Source organism: Austrofundulus limnaeus, unplaced genomic scaffold (assembly GCF_001266775.1).
Source record: "Austrofundulus limnaeus strain Quisiro unplaced genomic scaffold, Austrofundulus_limnaeus-1.0 Scaffold0, whole genome shotgun sequence".
NCBI classification, from domain to species: domain Eukaryota; kingdom Metazoa; phylum Chordata; class Actinopteri; order Cyprinodontiformes; family Rivulidae; genus Austrofundulus; species Austrofundulus limnaeus.
In genome coordinates this window covers 5,115,444-5,133,494 of record NW_013952402.1, presented here as the reverse complement: position 1 = coordinate 5,133,494, position 18,051 = coordinate 5,115,444, and the positions used below count along the sequence as shown (strand labels likewise).

Below are 18,051 nucleotides of genomic sequence, written 5' to 3'. Positions count from 1 at the left end.
TATATATATTTTTTTTTTTCCGCTTTAACCCATGCATATTCGGTGATAGTTTTTATTCAGTTTCTGCTTTCTGTTGTTTGCAGGAGCAGCGACTGCGGTACCTGAAGCAACAGGAGCAGCGTCAGCAGCAGCAGCAGGCTTCAGAGCAGGAGAAGCTCCAGCGCCTCAGAGAAAACATTGAGAACCAGGAATCACGACTCAAGAAAGTCAGGGCTCTCAAGGGCCAGGTGGAGCAGAAACGTGTCAGCAATGGCAAACTGGGTGAGCTCATCCACTCTATGAATCCATTAATGTTAAAAAAAAACATTCCTAAGACTTCCTGTTTTTATGGCATTACTCATGTGTGTTTGTTCTTCTCATCTATCCTCCATCACACACCACTTCTCTCTCCAGTGGAAGAAATTGAGCAGATGAACAACCTGTTCCAGCAGAAGCAAAAAGAACTGATGATGGCTGCATCCAAGGTGGAGGAGCTCAGTCGTCAGCTAGAGTTGCTCAAAAATAGCAAAATGGAGAATAACCGTGACAACCAAAGCTCAGTGGCAGAGCTAGATCGCCTCTATAAAGAGCTACAGGTGTGGAGAAACTAAATAAATAAAATGAACCTCCTGAGATGATGGTGTTCAACAAGCACAAATGTTAAACTGACTCTTCTTCTGTCTTGTGTTGTTTCTGGRATCAGGTGAGAAATAAGCTTAACCAGGATCAAAATTCAAAGCTGCAGCAGCAGAGGGAGAGTCTAAACAAACGCAACCTGGAGGTGGCCGCGATGGACAAACGAATCATTGAGCTGCGAGATAGGCTTTGGAAGAAAAAGGCGGCCCTTCAACAGAAAGAGAACGTGCCTGTAAGTGTTACCTCTCCTAGATGTCATCCTTTCTGTAACAATGGATTCTTTTGATGAATTTCTCCTAATTTCCTTAAATGGGTTTGCATCTTTATTTTCCTGGAGCCTCATATCTTATGGTTTTCACTATTTCACCATACTGAAGTTCGGCTCCTCAAACTTCCTGTCCTCTGATTGGGATAATTAAAWGAATCAATTCCTTTTGATTTCTTTTTTGTCAATTTCCTCTTTTTGGGACTTTTTTCCCCCCTCTAATGATGCTTTTGAGAGCTGGAATATTGTCATGACCATAAAACCAAGTTGCACCTTGAACTCTTCCCAAACCTGTTCTTCAGTTAAGTTTACAGTCTCATTCTGACAGAAACAAGTTCTGACGGTGAGAGTGGAAAAATGAGCTCAGACTGTCAGCGACATGCAGGAATGTTAGTCTTTTCTGGCTTCTTCCTCAACAAGTCAAACAACCAGTCTTCTTAAAGAAACAATCACTTTTTTAAAAAAGATCAAAATTTTAGCCTTGTAAACTGCTTTTTACAATTTAAAAAAACATTCATTAGGAATCTACCAGCAGACTCATCCCGATTTTTGACTCGCCTCTGGCAGTGAAACATTTCAGTCTGAGCTTACACTCTGCTGTTGTCTTGCTCCTCTTCGTCACTCCTCCATTTACAGGAGTTGCTTTGCACACAAAATTGCCACGAGGCTGTAAATGAGAGTCAACAGATTTGTTTATGAAACAGAATCTGAAGGAGGAAATTTGTTTTCTTTACCGCCGCAGCTTAAATGACACTGATGACCGAGTGAGATTACAAGCATTTGTCTTCACTTTTCTTAAAATTTACAAGTCATTTGTCCTGTTGTCTCTTTGGTATGGAGATCTCCTATCATGTTATCTGAACTGAGTCTGTTTCCATGAGGGTACTTTATCTGCTTTCACTGTAAACTTTCAGTCTTTCAGACCTATTAAATTTCAACTAATAACTAATTAACTGCATAAAATGTGTTCTGTAGGACTTGTGAATGCTTTTGTCTGTTGTAGATATAAAAAAATACACCTYATAARTCTTAAGCATGCAATGTTTAATAGCCAAACCAAGTGGACACAATGTATCTGAGCTAAAGCAGACTTTAAGTTTGACCTGGCTATTTCCATATCCTATTGAGGTTCTATTTGGGAGCTTTTTATAAGCAATAGGCACCCCACCTTGTCTTTTAACACCCCCTTGATGTATCTAATAAAGTAGAAGTAGTACATTGAAGTGTTTGCATGTGAGTGTTTGCAGCTTTTTGTGTGTTTTTGAGAGGAAAACYTGAATRGGTCTAGTGAGAAGGTGATTTACCCACACCCTGCCTAGAATCATAATGAGTGATCTTTTTTCACACCAGCACAAAGACACAAACCACCCAAAACTGCTTTCTCCTCCTACCAAACAGCATCTGGCAGACATCACTCAACACACACACATGCACACACAACAACATATTGACTGAACAGAAAAACTGAAAGCTGCCAGCAAAAAGTTATTCTGCGCCGTCTGTTACATTTATTTAAGTACAAAGAAAGGGTAATAATAGAATGAATAGGGAGGATTATTTGGTATTTTGAACTGCTTTTGCATGTTTGTGCTTTTTGTTTTGTTTTTTTCAAGAATGGCTATCCTGCTAAAGAGAGAGCTTCAAAAGACACTCAACGTCAGGTAACTAAATTAGTAATGCAGCTGTATTTGTTGTATCTGCTTTCTGTTTGCACCGGTAAAATATCCGTTTGCACTTCTTTTTTTATTMAMTTTTGTATTGGTTTCATTCACAACATAACATTTGGAGCATGTTCATTTCCTATCAGCTCAGCAAACATGAGAAATGGTTCAGTCATTAGAATATGAACCAGTTTTGAAGGTTTCACAGTTTTAAAGGAATATCTTTATTTTCCACTCTGTGTGTAGTTTTCTAACCTTAAGAGCTTCTGGAGTTCAGCCAAAATTAAACAACTTGTGCCGTTTTGTAAGCATTTTCTATAACTTAAAATTCACATTAAACGGTTTAAAAACAGCAATATATTCTGCATTTTTTATGACAAGTTGATTTACAAAATAATCACAACGCTTTAATGTATGGTTTGAAATCAGTAACTGTTCCCAACACTTGAAACTGTAACTAAACATTGTTCCACCCACGCCTAGTTTCATTGTTTATTAAACAAAGATGTTTGTACATTATGACATTTTGTTCTTTTATAAAATATCTGTTTTACTTAGGTGACCATTAATATATACTTTTTTATGTTAACAAGACCCAACCAGTTAGTTGTTATATTTATTATAATTTAGTTTGTGGCAGCACACTTCATTAAAATATGAGTTCATCACTGGAATGACCTTTTTTCTAGCACCATCTACAGGTTAGAAAGATAAAAAAATTTCCTTTCAAATTCTTAAGTATCTCCTTGTTTTATCAGAAAAACAATATTTAATGTGGGTCAAAGTATGTTCTGGTCCAGTGCTGCATACAAGCACAAGTTTACAACACATCCTTCCTGTTCAAATATAGAAATTTATTTCATTTTTTAGTAACGATGTATCATCTTCATTTTTTATTTAGCTGACAAGTGTATTCTCCCTTCTGTCTCATGTATCACAGCATATCTTGAACTGTGTTCACCAAACTGCTGCAGTGAAAGTAACAAGTGTGTTCTCCTTTTCTTTTCTTTTCTTTTCTTTTTTTTTTTTTGCCTTCTTTATCCTCCAGCTGCCCTCTGATGGCCAAACCGGACAGCAGTCAGGTCCATCTCGTGTGGCAGCGGTCGGCCCATACATCCAGTCATCCACCATGCCCAGGGGTCAAGTTAGACATGATTTACTTGTAAAACCAGCATATCCAGACAGCACTTCACCTCTTCCAGGCAGTGACCTCCAGAACAAGACTGGGACAGGTGAGAAATCAAGACAAGAAGCTGTCAGCTGCTTTTCCTTCTTTTAAATCACTGACTATGACTCGGATCTTCAGGGGGCCTGAGTTGCCTGCAGTCCCCCATATTGTCCCATTTGTCATTTTATGTATAATTTATCCACCAACTTTTTTTTGCTTTGTGCTCYATAGCTAACAAAGTGGAGTTTATTTTGTAATATCTGAACTACTGACTGTGTAAACAGTYGGTATATGTTTAGATGAACTAAATTGTCCTGCCTCCTGCAGGAGGAGAGAACATTGGCACGCCTGCAGAGTGTGGYGTCACTTTAAGCTCAGAAGGTAGCCAGTTACCTCCTTAAAGGCGTGCTGTGATGTAGCCCCGCTGAGTGTGAAAATCTAGAATAGTTTTGTGTTTTACTTCAATGTCTTTTCTGCAAAAGACTGATGGAGTTTGCAGTGAGTGAACTTGCCAAGTTGATTCTTTCTGTGATGATCTTGATACTTTTCTACATGTGTGTTAAATGGGAGGAAATTATTAGATACTTCTGATAATGATCCTTTTTCATAACTAGAAAACAAACAGTAATAACCATGGGTATTATCTTTAGCTATATTTTTAGTTTTTTTTTTTTTTTTTGCTGAATTTGTGGTTCTATTTGTTGGGATACATTAAGATTTAGCAACCAAAAATTGGATCCTATTTTAAAGAGCGATGGAAAATACCATTTTAATGCTTAAGAGCACACTTTATTATATATTACATTTGAAGAGTCTGACACTCTGCAGTGCAGTCAAAGTGAAAGTCTCATCAAATCAAATAAATGATCAATTTCATAAGTTCTGTCTAATGTGAACAGTMACCATTTTCTTAAACTMTTCCTGGTAGAGGTCAGATTCACCACATGAAGTGCAAAATTGTATTTACAAACACTGTAATTTGTAATAACAAMACAGTAACAGAAAATATTTTAATCCAACATTCCTGCTCTGACACATCCTTGTCAACCCAAGTTTTCCAGTTTAAAGCAAAATCATGTACAGGCAGAAAAAGTCGTGCTTTTTTCCTCCTCATTCTGTTCTGCTGTTGCATGCAATTACTTCTGCATGTTGGGTTGATGTGCAGTATGGAAAGAAGAGAGATAGAGATGGGTGGGCGCTCAAAAAAAAAATCTCTCATTACCAGTTCTCTTTAAGCTTCCAAAGTGYAGAGCGAAGTATCAGGCAGACTCCTGGGGGTATTGCTGCTTTCTGCATGGCCCCCTCCTGGGGGTCAGTGCCTGGATTCAGTCATCATCATGTCTAAAGCAAAGGAGATCTGGAGATTTAAGGCTACTTTTGTTTTTCTTGTCTTTCGAATGCATCTTCCTTAGAAGCCATGTTCTTGCTTAARCCTCTGAAAGAGCTGCGGGCTAAAAGAAAAGGTACACACTTGTGTTTGTGCGTGTGTGCTTTTCAGTAGGATGCAATTATTTCTTATGATGCATTTACACAAAAATATATAATATCAGTTATTTAACAGCTGAAATTTGGGCCTACTTGATTGTTTTGCTGCTGTGTTGTTTACTTCTGATCGTTGAGTTTTCTTTCATTGCCTGAGACTCTAAACGGGTCAGTTGGAACAAATTCATAACCTTCACTTGAACTGATGTTTTGTTGGGATCGTTACCCACTCAGTCTGGTCATGTCTTCAAAATGTGTKTGTGGGTGTATCTGCAGAACTCTGTTTCAGTTCCTGCATTTTTTTAATGCATCTGCAGTGCGTGTGATGGAAATAATTTGTTTTTAGCATCTTTGAGGCGTTAAATCTAGTAGCAAGAGCTCCATTTTTTGAGGCTCATCAGGCGGTGGATGTAACCACTGACTCAAACTCAGATGAACCAAAGCAATGTTAAATTCCCTACAACCTTTGTGTTCAACTCAAACATATTCAAATTTGTGTGCTCTTTGTGCTTTGTTTATTGTTTTTTTTTTTTTTTTACCAGTTTGTGACGTCATATTTCCTCCATCTTCCTTTGTTGGTCCCTCAGGCCCTCAGTCAGGAAAACTATCAGATTGGAGTGCTTCAAATCAGGATTCAAACACCATCGGTTATGGCCAAGCTTCAACACTGCCACGAATGACTTCTCACTCCAACTCGAACACGGAGCTAGGTAAGCTATCCAGGCTTAGCAAATACAGCTTCACAACAAATTGTAAAAGGTAAACTGCAGTCTTGGTTTTCTGAAAATTAACTTGTAGGTGCTTCTTAAGAGGACTTTGTTCTTTTCTTTTAGTAAATCAAAGTGCCTTTGAACATGAGACACAACTGTTTTCTGCCTCTTCTAATTTGTGATTAGATGAGTCTGAACTGAAGAGGGACAGGAAGATGCGTCCATTGTCCATGTTTGAATCCGCTGAACCGCCTCCAGCCTCTCTTCGCAAAAACCAGAGCAGCGATGACCTGGTCAGGGACGGTCAGGTGAGCCAACAAAACAAGATCACGACTGATGCTCAGGTTGGTTTATGGCAGGAATGCACCCTTTTAATATGCTATTTTTTTTCTCTGAATGTTCTAGTCTGCACCTAAGGCTCAAGTCAAGGTGCCACCACYTGTTCCTAGCAAACCAAAAGGCCCTGCCGCTGTTCCCTACAGCAAACCAGGTCTGAACACAGGGACCTTCCCCAAGGCCAAGCCCCACAGTCAGCAGCCCCAGACTGCTCAGGGCCACAGCCCTCTTCTACCCTCACAGAGCCAGACACTCCCCTTACCCTCTAAGCAGGACACTCCACCAGCAGCTACGGTGAGACCCTTCACCCCAGAGCTCCCATCCCCCAAAGACACCAGTTTGAATAAACCACAAACCGTAGCAGCCAGTTCTATTTACTCCATGTACACRAAGCAACCTGGATCAGGAAAACCCTTCCAGTCCGGCATCCAAGGAGCTCTCAAYCGGTCTCAAAACCGCACCAATGGCTTTGTCAGTGGTAAGAATATAATGATGCTAAGATTGTGTTGTCAAGAGGACAGAGGACTGTTGTCACTCTCATAGAATTTTTAAACATTTGTTTCTCTTAGTGATTTATCTGTAAACCCACAGGGGTAACATTTTGCTGGACACTTACAGTGTGTTTCTTATGTTTCTGTATAGTTTATGGTAAACCAGTGATTCCCAGTGGAGGCTCCCAGCACCTTGAGAATCCATACCTGGAGCGCCGCTCACCTGCCCTGGAAAATGAAGTTGATCTGTCTGGAACCAACAGCGTGGGTCCCGGTCCCCCGGAGGGCTCCCAGCAAGAAACGGAACGCATCCCCCGTCCCCTCAGCCCCACCAAGCTGCTCCCCTTTATTTCTAACCCCTACAGACAGAGTGAGAGTGACCTGGAAGCCCTTAGAAAGAAGCTCTACAACGCTCCGCGGCCCCTGAAAAAACGCAGCTCCATCACTGAACCGGAGGGTCCAGCAGGACCCAACATTCAGAAGCTCCTCTATCAGAAGACCCTACAGGAAGCTATGGAGACCACTGCAACCACGCCAGCCCCTCCCACCTACGCTGGAGAAGGAGAGACGCCGGTGAATGGATCTGCAGAGTCACACGGTCTGCTCGGTGCAGAACGTTTCCCGTCAGAGTCCGGCCAGACGGTGGAAAGAGGACAACTCCCATCCTACGTTCCAGGTGCCAGCGTGTCACTTCCATCCACAGCTGGTCAGCCCAAACCACCGTCAGCCTTCCCAGACCCCGAGCTCATCATCCCCCCTCCTCCACCGTCCCACCCCGCTCCCAGGCCCGAAGACGCCTTCTTCCCTTCACCACCTTCTGCAGGCTCTGAGGACGCATTGTCCAACCTGCCCCCACCACCTTCAGAAGGCTTCCTGGAAGAGTTTCCCCCCTACCCACCACCTCCATACCCCACTGGAGCAGAGCAGGACAGTTTTGGAGAAGACACCTTTAACATGAAAGCACCTGAGGTCACAGGACAGGTCACCCTGCCTCCGGTATGAACTCCCATCTGCAAACTCTCAGTGATGTAATAATATTGATGACAGCCTCATCTTTTTGGACTAGATACTGTTTGCTTTTGTTCATTTCACTTCATATGTTTTAGATTGACAAGAGCAGGTCATGAGTTACAGTTTGTGCAAGTTCTGCTTTTATTGAGGTCCTGAACAATCACAGCAACCAAATCTGGTGTTTTATAACGTAACATATAATCCTTAAAGTTCTGCTCCTGTTCTTGGTGAAAATGGGCCCTATTCTCTTTAGTCTAAGAGGATTCTTTCTGTTCTGAAAATAAACACTAGTTTGAATTTTTCTAATGCTAAGCTCTTAGTGAAACTCAGTAAGAGGTTTAGATCTCACAATCCAATAAGGAATCAGTATAACGACCTATTTTTTTCCTCTCAGATTTGCTCTTTTTCTCACCTACATAGAAGTTAAAACCTTTTTCCCCCCTGTAGACGTGATTGTTCCTAATCAGGTTACATAACCATGGTTTAGAGTAACAAATAAGTTTTTTTTCCCCAGCTTGAACTCATAAACTGGATTAGCAAAGCAGGGTTGGAAACACAAGTTATATTTCTGCTCCAAGAGCAGGAGCTGAGATCTGAGCAGAGCTGAGAGTAGCCAAGGCAAAGTCTGATGTTTTGTTTTTGTTCGTGAACTTAAAATGACTTTTGGCATCATTTGACTGATGAAAGATCACGATTGTATCTTCAGGGAAAGAGGACTAATTTGCGCAAGCCTGACTCTGAACGCATCGACCACAAAATGAGGGTGAAGTTCAACCCGCTGGCTCTGCTGCTGGACTCGTCTCTGGAGGGAGAGTATGACCTGGTCCAGAGGATCATATACGAAGTAAGTGTTTTGTTTTATATGAAATAGTTTTTATTTTTTGTATTGTAGACGTGTAGATTAAAAAGAATTATTGCTCATAACTACTGAGTTTCAATTTGTTGTGATTTCTGACTTCTCTTCATGTCGTTCCTTAACTGCAGGTGGAGGATCCCAGTCAGCCCAACGATGAAGGCATCACCGCTCTGCACAACGCTGTGTGTGCCGGACACACAGAGATCGTCAAGTTTCTGGTTCAGTTTGGCGTCAACGTTAATGCTGCTGACAGTGACGGCTGGTGAGTTCAAGTTCCCCGCTGAGGCGATGGCTTATTTGCTCTTTTTGTTAGTTTGGTTAAAACTTGAATCTAAAAAGTCCTGAAGTAAATCTCATTCTTACACGAATGTCTCAAAGTTTCCAACCACTTTCCTCTGACTCAAGATTATTTTTAATTTCCCTGAAGTCCTGTTTTCTACTCCCATGCTATTTATTTTTTGATATCTTATCGATTTTTTCCTTTCTTTTCCCTCTCCAATTAGGACACCCCTTCACTGCGCTGCATCCTGCAACAACGTGCAAGTGTGCAAGTTTTTGGTGGAGTCCGGTGCAGCGGTGTTTGCCATGACTTACAGCGACATGCAGACAGCAGCTGATAAATGTGAAGAAATGGAGGAGGGTTACACTCAGTGCTCCCAGTTCCTTTATGGTCAGTAAAAGCCACTGCTCTGTTTGAGCTTGTTGGGTTTTTTTTATTTTTTTATTGTTTTCTGTAGAAGCAATCACTGAGAATTAAAAAGGGCTAAATTTTTAATTTTTACACTCTTGTTTCTCCTCAGGCGTTCAAGAGAAGATGGGCATCATGAACCGGGGTGTGGTCTACGCTCTGTGGGACTACCCTGGTGAAAACCAGGATGAACTCTCCTTCCATGAAGGAGACTGCATGACCGTTGTCCGCAGAGAAGATGAAGACGAGATCGACTGGTGGTGGGCACGCCTGGGAGACACCGAGGGTTATATTCCACGAAATCTCCTCGGGGTGAGTTGAAATACTGTCAGAACTGTTTGTTAGCATTTTTGCACGTTTCTGACATTTATTTGTCTTTAACAGCTCTACCCCAGAATCAAACCAAGACAAAGGACCCTAGCTTGAAACCGAAATATCTCTTCACATTTCCAGCCTGGCAGAACTCACACAAACACACACACACTCACACAAACACTCACACAGGCTTTAAAAGACTGGGAACGAAAAAGGACTCTGCCAAAATGAAGAAGCAAGGACAAACCAAGTAATATGAAGGATCAACAATTTCTGGCACTTTCTTTTATCTACAATAGAGGAATTCCTCCTCACTCATTGTATCAATCAGATACTTAGTTTCCTTATTTTTATTCTGTTATTTTTGTAAATTGTAATCCAAAACTGCATTTTAAAATAATCAAAACTTAAATGCTATGGAGCAAAAATGGAACAGGCAGTATTTTTGTCAGTAGGAAGTTATTTTTCTACACTTTTGAACTGTTTTTGCTTGGTATGCTGGTTATTTTCTAACAAATATAACAATGCTTTAGGTCAGTGAGCAGATGATGTAATAGTAAAAAAAATACTCTGTTACTGTGACAATCTTTAGCAGCTTATTTGTCAGTTTTTGTTTGTGTTTTTCAACACCGTTCGGGGTAAGCGTGTTGAAAATATAACGTGGAGAAATCAGAGATTAGCTTTTTCTTGTAATCTTGCAGTTCATTCTGTGGTAAATGATGCACAATGAGTCCATCAGCAGCGTTTCAGCTCCGGCATGTGGTTGACATAACGTGTACATATATTTCTGTCACTGAAAACCAGTAAAATATCAACGTATCAATGAACTGAAACTCTTAAAGAGACACTTTGACTAAAAAAAAGACATTTTAAAGTATGTTTATTTTTTATTACAATCATTCCATCCTAGTATAGAAATGTGAGGACAAGGTTAATTATTGAAGCCCTGACATCTCGTAGTCATTGAAAGGTTACACGTTTTCACTTAAATAGTCAAAGTAATGGCACCCATTAAAAGTAAAAAAGGTGAACCATAAGAGAACTTACAGTAGCTTTCACGCATCTATTGATGCAGATGTATTTATTTTTGTTACTCTTCTGTAGGTCTTTTGTCACGACTATAAACACAAATGTACTGTAGTTTAAATATTTACAATAAAATACTTTGTACTAAGTTTGTCTCTTTTTCGTTATTACCAAACATGTTTTTGTACAAGTCTTAATACGTCCTCTCTAACCATCATGTGAGCACGTTACATGAATGCTGCCCTCTGCTGGAGGGAAGGTTTTTTGCTATAAGTTATTTTTTTAAATCTCAAACAAAATAAATTGTTGGAGAAAATTCTGAACAAGCATCCGTCTAAAAGCTTTTCTTATTTTGAGCTAAAGTATCAACAGGTAAGTTCTTCATGCTGTAACTGATATCTGCAGTTTCTTATCAGTTAACTTGACCTTTCACCCCACTACTATGAGCTTTAGATTGTGATTACTTTGAAAATTCAAAGTATTTATTGTTGGCGGTACTTCTGTTAGATTAGGCTCACTGATACAAAACACTTCATTTTGCCATGCAGCTAATATAATACTTGTATAATTGTTGCCTCGGCAGCCAGTGATGATCTTTTGTGTGAACCTCCTCAGTGGGTGAGTCCTGTTGGGTTAATGAATCTGGACTTGTGAGACGTAATCCCAATGCAGCACAATCCACCCCCCCCCCCCCCCCCCCACTCCCTGAATCAGAATTAGGACTCAGCCCAACATCCACGCTGCCCACTGAAAATGAGTAAGTGCATTCATAATTCATGTGAACATTCATAATGGATCAAAAGTTGTTTTTGTGGGAGAGAGGCAGCCGCACGTCGTACGACAGCTGCGCTTGTGTTATTTTCATAATCAGAGGTTTTGTTGAGCTCCGCTGCACACCAGCACCGTCCATCTGTGTTTTTATGAGCTCCGTGCAGACCCGAGGGGTGAGGACACACCCGGACAAAGGTCTGATTTGTTTATTGTTGCTTTGTGCAACAGACGTGGAAAAAGTTTCATTTCTTGACTCGTTGAATTTGTGCCTATCTGAATACATGGGAGAATGATGTAAGAGAGGGGTTCCTTCATTCATTCATTCATTCATTCATTCATTCATTCATTCATTCATTCATTCATTCATTCATTCATTCATTCATTCATCTTCAAGAAGAGCCTTGCTTGTGGTGTCAAAAATGAAATTATCCCAATTTTTATCAGATGGAAGCAGCTAAACCATGACGGTGAACAATCTTTGTTTTCAGCTCATTTGAAAATTGTTTTGAGACTCCTCCCATGCTGCGACTCTTCAGTGAAGATGCAAAGAGGAGAAAAACTTACAATTGCCCCCCTTAAATACCCTTTCTCATAATTAGAGTCACATGTGTATTAGGGTCAAGGGTCACTGAACTTACCAAACCAAATCTGAATTCCAATAAAGGTTTTGAAATCAATAAAATGAAAACAGTGCCCAAATCTATGCACCTGGCTAATTTTATTTAACCAGTTATTGCACACTTTCTGTGAATAATTTAAACTTCATTTCTCTTCTCAAATTTCACTGTGTTTGTCTCCTATATAATAGATTCCATGTTGATAGAAAGTGGTATTTTGTGATATAAAACATCTTTATTTTTAAATTAAATCAAACATGATAGATAAAGGAGGCCATGGTCTTGAGCCGGAAAAGGGCAGAGTGCCTTCTCCGGGTCAGCGGGGGTCGCCCTGTCTCAAGTGGAGGAGTTCAAGTATCTGGGGATCTTGTTCACGAATGGGGGAAGAAGGGAGCGGGAGATCGACAGGCGGATTGGCGCAGCGTCTGTTGTAAAGCGGGCGCTGTACCGGTCCGTTGTGGTGAAGAGAGAGCTGAGTCAGAAAGCGAAGCTCTCGATTTATCGGTCGATCTACGTTCCTACCCTCATCTATGGTCAGGAGCTTTGGGTCATGACCGAAAGAACGAGGTCCCGGATACAAGCGGCCGAAATGGGTTTCCTCCACAGGGTGGCTGGGCTCTCCCTTAGAGATAGGGTGAGAAGCTCGGTCAACCGGGAGGGACTCAGTAGAGCCGCTGCTCCTCCACGTCGAGAGGAGCCAGTTGAGGTGGCTCGGGCATCTGRTAAGGATGCCTCCTGGACGCCTCCCTGGTGAGGTGTTCCGGGCACGTCCCACCGGGAGGAGGCCCCGAGGAAGACCCAGGACACGCTGGAGGGACTATGTCTCTCGGCTGGCCTGGGAACGCCTTGGAGTTCCCCCGGAGGAGCTGGAAGAAGTGGCTGGGGAGAGGGAGGTCTGGGCCTCACTTCTGATGCTGCCGACCCCGGATAGGCGGAAGAAAATGGATGGATAGATGGATGATAGATAAAACTTCACAATTTTACAAGTACTTAAAAAATAACTAATGCAATTCAATTTTACATTCAATTTTTGGTTTGTCACTCAAATTCTGCACAGGTTTTTAGCAAATAATGATAAAAACTATTTAAATTTTGACAAACTATGTTATTATCACAAGCCTGAAAACATTCGTCTTGATTTAACTGTTTGCTTTGTGAGCTTATTTAAGTGATTTAGACATTTTAAAACTTGGATTTTAGGTTTGAATCAAAGGGAGGGCCAGTTAGGCTCAGGGGCTATTTAATAACTTGTTAGCCTTTTTTCCCATTTACTAAAATACCATTAAGGGAAGTGAGCTTGAAGCTGAAATATCCAGACGCATTGGGGGCAATAAAATATAAATGTCATCATTATCATTATATTATCCATGAAATATGAATTTGAAGCAGGTAAAAGATTAAAAAATAAGCCTTTTCTTTTTTACTAGAGAGGGTAAATTAATATGGAAGCCCATTTTCGCCACCCTGATAAAAAAATAAAACTTGTATCTCATAATTATGACTTAGCTATATCATAATTATGACTTAGCTATCTCATAATTATGAGATAGTATCTTATAATTATGAGATAGCTAAGTCATAATTATGAGATAGTATCTCATAATTATGAGACAGCTAAGTCATAATTATGAGATAGTATCTCATAATTATGAGACAGCTAAGTCATAATTATGAGATAACTGAGTCATAATTATGAATATCTCATAATTATGAGATGGGGCTAAGTCATAATTATGAGATAGTATCTCATAATTATGACTTAGCTGTCTCATAATTATGAGATAGCTATCTCATATTTATGAGATGGCTAAGTCATAATTATGAGATACAAGTTTTATTTATTTTTTATCAGGGTGGCGTAAATGGGCTTCCATAAATTAATATAACGGCTGTAATCTCTTTGTATTTTTAGTTTATGAAACACAAATTAATTATTTCAGCTTACTTTGCACTTATTCAAAAGCAGACTGCATGTAATGCCATCCGTGGACGCTAGGGGTCAGTGTGGCGCCACCGTGAAGCGCTGTCTGACAAAATCCTTTATAAAAAAAACAAATTATCGCACTTTCTCTCTTTTTTACCGCAACTTCCTTTGGCTGCCAGACTTCTTATAGCATCGAGGAGGAGTAGGATAGTTTCCCATGAGGTACCTCGTCATTACGTGGCAATAAAGTGAGAGAAAAGGGACATGTTTGAGGAGGTAGACGTAAAAAAAAAAGTGAGGGCGGACCACCTGCCGGCGAATGAGCGGCTCTCAGTTGGTGTTTGAGAGAACAAGCGTTTAAAGTCCACTTGGTTTATCGCAGGCAGGAGGAAACGCGTTTACACAGTTTCTGGTTGAATTTCTACACGAATTCAGGTAAGAAACGCTGAATGATTACGCGTCTTTTTTTACTTCAATGAACCTTTACCGTTTACGCAGCGCTATCCTCGAGATTTAATATAATAAAGGTCAATAGATATAAATACTACTATTCCCTTCAAGAAAAACGTATTGTCATTAAGTGTTAAATATTTACCTGTGTAATTCAGACAGGTGTAACAATTATGACTATCACTATAAACTGTATAAAACTGGTCTTTACTGCATTGATGCGGTATAAAAATTTAAACCACCCTGTTGGACTTTCAGTCCTTCAGATATTAATTAAAACTCCGTGTTTATGAGGAAAACACAAACAAATTTCTGGAGGAGCTCGTGGATCTTAAAGGAGACATCACCTGTGCAGATGTGTAACTAATCATTAAGCCCACAGAGAAAAGCCCATCAAACTCACTTCTCTACCTCACCTGAACAAACCGCTTGAAAACACCTGAAGAATCGTTTTAAAGCAAACTATTTTGGTGAAAAAGCTGAATTATTTATGCCTGAGCCCTACAAACAGGGGCACCAGCAAAGAGGGCCAGAAGGGGGCAATGGCCCTTCTTAACCCACCCACCCACAGATCAAAATAATAATAATAATCACATGCATTTTACTTGTGAAACACCCTCATTAATTTAGTTAGTTGCATGGATGTTGCCACATATGCCTGATAAATATATTGATACAAGTGTTTATAGAAAGACAAAAAAGCTAAGTTATTTTGTAAATTTTACACATTCTGTTTGTTTAATATTGTAGCCGACATAATGCAGTGATTAACAAATCATTTAAAGGTCATTAAAAAATGTTTGTGAGAAAATGCCAGCAATAAATTTCAATATTTTACTAAAGGGGCATTAAACAAAGCAAAAAACACAAAGTCAGGGATGGGCAACTTAAATGATGGAAGGGGGCCACAATTTTTTTTGTTGACCCTACCAGAGGACCACATAGTGCTTCGCACTAACCTAAATGCAATAAAGCAGTTTTTTAAAATGTTTGTGTGTAAATTGTGTGTAAATATGCTTATTAAACCAACAAAGGGTGTAGTAACTTAACATATTTCGTGCTCAAATGCACGTATAACAGTTGTACTTTTGTTTGAAAGATATGAATATAAAACATTTGAAGCAAAAACAAAAATCAACGTTTACTCGTGTGGTTCTGATAAAAAGTCATTGTTACTTATGTACTTGTGACTTCAGTAAACCTCACATATTTAGCTTTGTGCAACATGTTGTAGTGGTGACTTACATTAAAACCCCCCGTGGCAGACTGAATACAGGTTTGCCTTGAAATTTTGCGAACAGATAGTCTACCTCCCAAATGATAATGGAGCGGGGGCTCATTGGCTGGACGAAAGTCACCCACTGGCCAAACGTGGCCCACAGACCACCAGTTGGCCATCCCTGCATTAAGCAAGGAACAGGTTCTAGGAGAAAATTTCCATGTGCAAAAACAATCCCCCAAGTTTTTCGGCGTCAACCTTCCTGCTGCCCTCGGGTCAAAATGACGCAGGGTTAAGACTGTGGCTTCGTGGATCATTGTGACTAAACTAAGCGACAAATGATGACAAACGAGCTCAGAGAGACTCTGACCCACAGTTTGGGTTTCATTGACAGAACAACTTTAGAATCAGGGCGAAATTAAATAACTCAGTGTTTCGTTCACAGCAGTGTCTCTGTCTACGAACAACAAAACTTCAGTTTTGTTCCCTTCCCTTTTTCTTTCTGCCTGTAAGAAAACCATTTTAAAGCAGTCCATCGTTGAGATGACGCACAGCTGAATGGGTTTGACTGGGACCTTTTCTTCCATTTGTTTTGTCTTTCCCTTCATAAAACTAAAGTGTTTTTTAGGCTCTTTAATACAAGTGTTGTCTGATAATGGAGCTGTCACTACTTTGCCCCGAGATGCTCCATTCAGCCAGGTTCTGATTGTTCGATAAAATCCATTTCTGTCTATGAACGTCGTGGCGGAGGGAGGAAGTGGAATTAGAAAGGTCAGGGTGGGAGTGGTGGGATTTCTCCTGAGCCAGCTTCATTTTAATTTCAACTTCTGGCTCTCTACTTTTTTTTTTATTTTTTTTTTTGAAGTTTTAACTTGTTGCTTAGCTGATTAATATTTTTAATGTTTTTGAAACAGGAGGTCCAATGAGCTCTGTCTGGGCCAAATCAATTAACTTGATAAAACCTAAGAATAACTCTCTCACACAACTCAAACACTTAACCTCCAGTTTGCTGCTTTTCCTCACCTTTCTCTACTGTATTACCATGTGAAATGGGAAATATTTCAAAAAATCAAAAATGATTCTGTGGTCGTTTGGCTTCAATGAGTCTCCAACTGAAAAATGTAAAAGAACATTTACTTGTCAATTTGAATTTCATCAAAACAAGTTTAAATTTCAGAGCAATGCTACACAGAATAAAAAAAAGTAACAAATTAGTCGAAGTTAATATAAAAAACCCCAACTAGAACCAGCATTTTATTGTAATTTTTCCAGTTAAATTTTGAAACACTTCAGACCAAATAATCAGTTCTAGGAATAAATCTTTTCAATTCAAATAATTAGAATGACAAAAAATTGTTTATTTAGAGTTTTGTGCCTTAAACCAAAGAATGTTTCTTTTGTGACATAAACAGGAAATAACAGGCAAATCTGTATAATAATCATGCAAAACAAAAGCATAAATAAATAAATAAATAAATAAATAAATAAATAAACTTTATTTCTGATTACTGTTTAGCTATAATGACTATTTTGGCAAATATATTTTTAAAACTGATAAATAAACCATCTCAACATCAGTCAAACATAAAAAGCCCTACATGTTTTTGGGTTATACTGAACTTTCTAAATTGTATTTATTCTTTTATTTATGCAGTTATATAATGATTCTGAAGCACTCCAGAACATGCATTTAGAAAAATGTGAACAAAAGCTTGATTTTATTCTGCTTTTTTTATTATCATAAGTGAATTTGGGTCGGGGTGATGCATCAGGCCGGGGTCTGAAAGGGTTTTCTGGCACAATCAGGCGGCAGCAGCAGCAATCAGACTGATGTAAAATCGAACACCTGGATGTCAGTCACAGCAACTTTAAATTGACGTTTTAAAAATGGGACCAGAAGTCCAGCACGTTTTGAGATTTAAAAAGATTCAGTTTCACCGCAACTTTTCTGGAATCTGAAGATTAGATCCCAAAAGTATAGCACAGTTTTGCTTGTGTATCTTTTTTTTTTCTTTCCTGACTGTAATTATGTGACAAATGTCCTCCTCAGCCCAGTAAGTGTGACAGAACCTGTGCTGGAAGATCAAACCCAACGCGAGGCTGGAATAATGTCGTCCTCACCTGCGTGTTTGTCCGCCGCATTATGCCACGTTAAAGCCAGCCGTTGTCATGGTGTCGGCCTTGAGGGACCACTGAGACTCTGAATGAGGGCGCAGTTACTGCCTCTGGTGCTAATGGCTTCACCTTTCAGTCTGAGTTGTGTTGCAGCCCTGGGTGGAGGTGAAAACAGACGATTCTTCCTCCTGTGCATGCAGGTGTTTTCAGTTTAAAGAGGGTTCTGCTCGCTTCATTTGATGGAGCGAATTAAAAAGGCTGCGACTGTTTACATCAGAGCTGGTGTGTGTGTGTGTGTGTGTGTGTGTGTGTGTGTGTGTGTGTGTGTGTG

The 18,051-nt window shown here is 39.9% G+C and overlaps 2 protein-coding genes across 3 annotated transcripts in view; both read left to right on the top strand.

The window, feature by feature from the left end:
* The window catches only part of tp53bp2a (tumor protein p53 binding protein, 2a), a 23,558-nt gene extending 12,786 nt beyond the window's left edge, over positions 1-10,772 (top strand). The window contains exons 7-21 of one of the 2 annotated variants that reach the window (XM_014028047.1): positions 84-261; positions 394-575; positions 683-847; positions 2,494-2,541; positions 3,590-3,773; positions 5,122-5,172; positions 5,779-5,901; positions 6,088-6,209; positions 6,307-6,715; positions 6,880-7,724; positions 8,446-8,583; positions 8,724-8,857; positions 9,099-9,265; positions 9,396-9,595; positions 9,668-10,772. In XM_014028047.1, the coding sequence (XP_013883501.1) occupies positions 84-261; positions 394-575; positions 683-847; positions 2,494-2,541; positions 3,590-3,773; positions 5,122-5,172; positions 5,779-5,901; positions 6,088-6,209; positions 6,307-6,715; positions 6,880-7,724; positions 8,446-8,583; positions 8,724-8,857; positions 9,099-9,265; positions 9,396-9,595; positions 9,668-9,709 (2,988 nt within the window). In that variant the 3' untranslated portion in view covers positions 9,710-10,772. The remainder of the gene's footprint in view (positions 1-83; positions 262-393; positions 576-682; positions 848-2,493; positions 2,542-3,589; positions 3,774-5,121; positions 5,173-5,778; positions 5,902-6,087; positions 6,210-6,306; positions 6,716-6,879; positions 7,725-8,445; positions 8,584-8,723; positions 8,858-9,098; positions 9,266-9,395; positions 9,596-9,667) is intronic. The other variant, XM_014028120.1, reaches the window with a different exon arrangement.
* A 3,468-nt stretch (positions 10,773-14,240) lies between these two features.
* Positions 14,241-18,051, top strand: part of LOC106531940 (semaphorin-4G) — a 32,040-nt gene continuing 28,229 nt past the window's right edge. The window contains exon 1 of the mRNA XM_014027932.1: positions 14,241-14,371. The gene's annotated coding sequence lies outside the window, so the exon portion shown is untranslated. The remainder of the gene's footprint in view (positions 14,372-18,051) is intronic.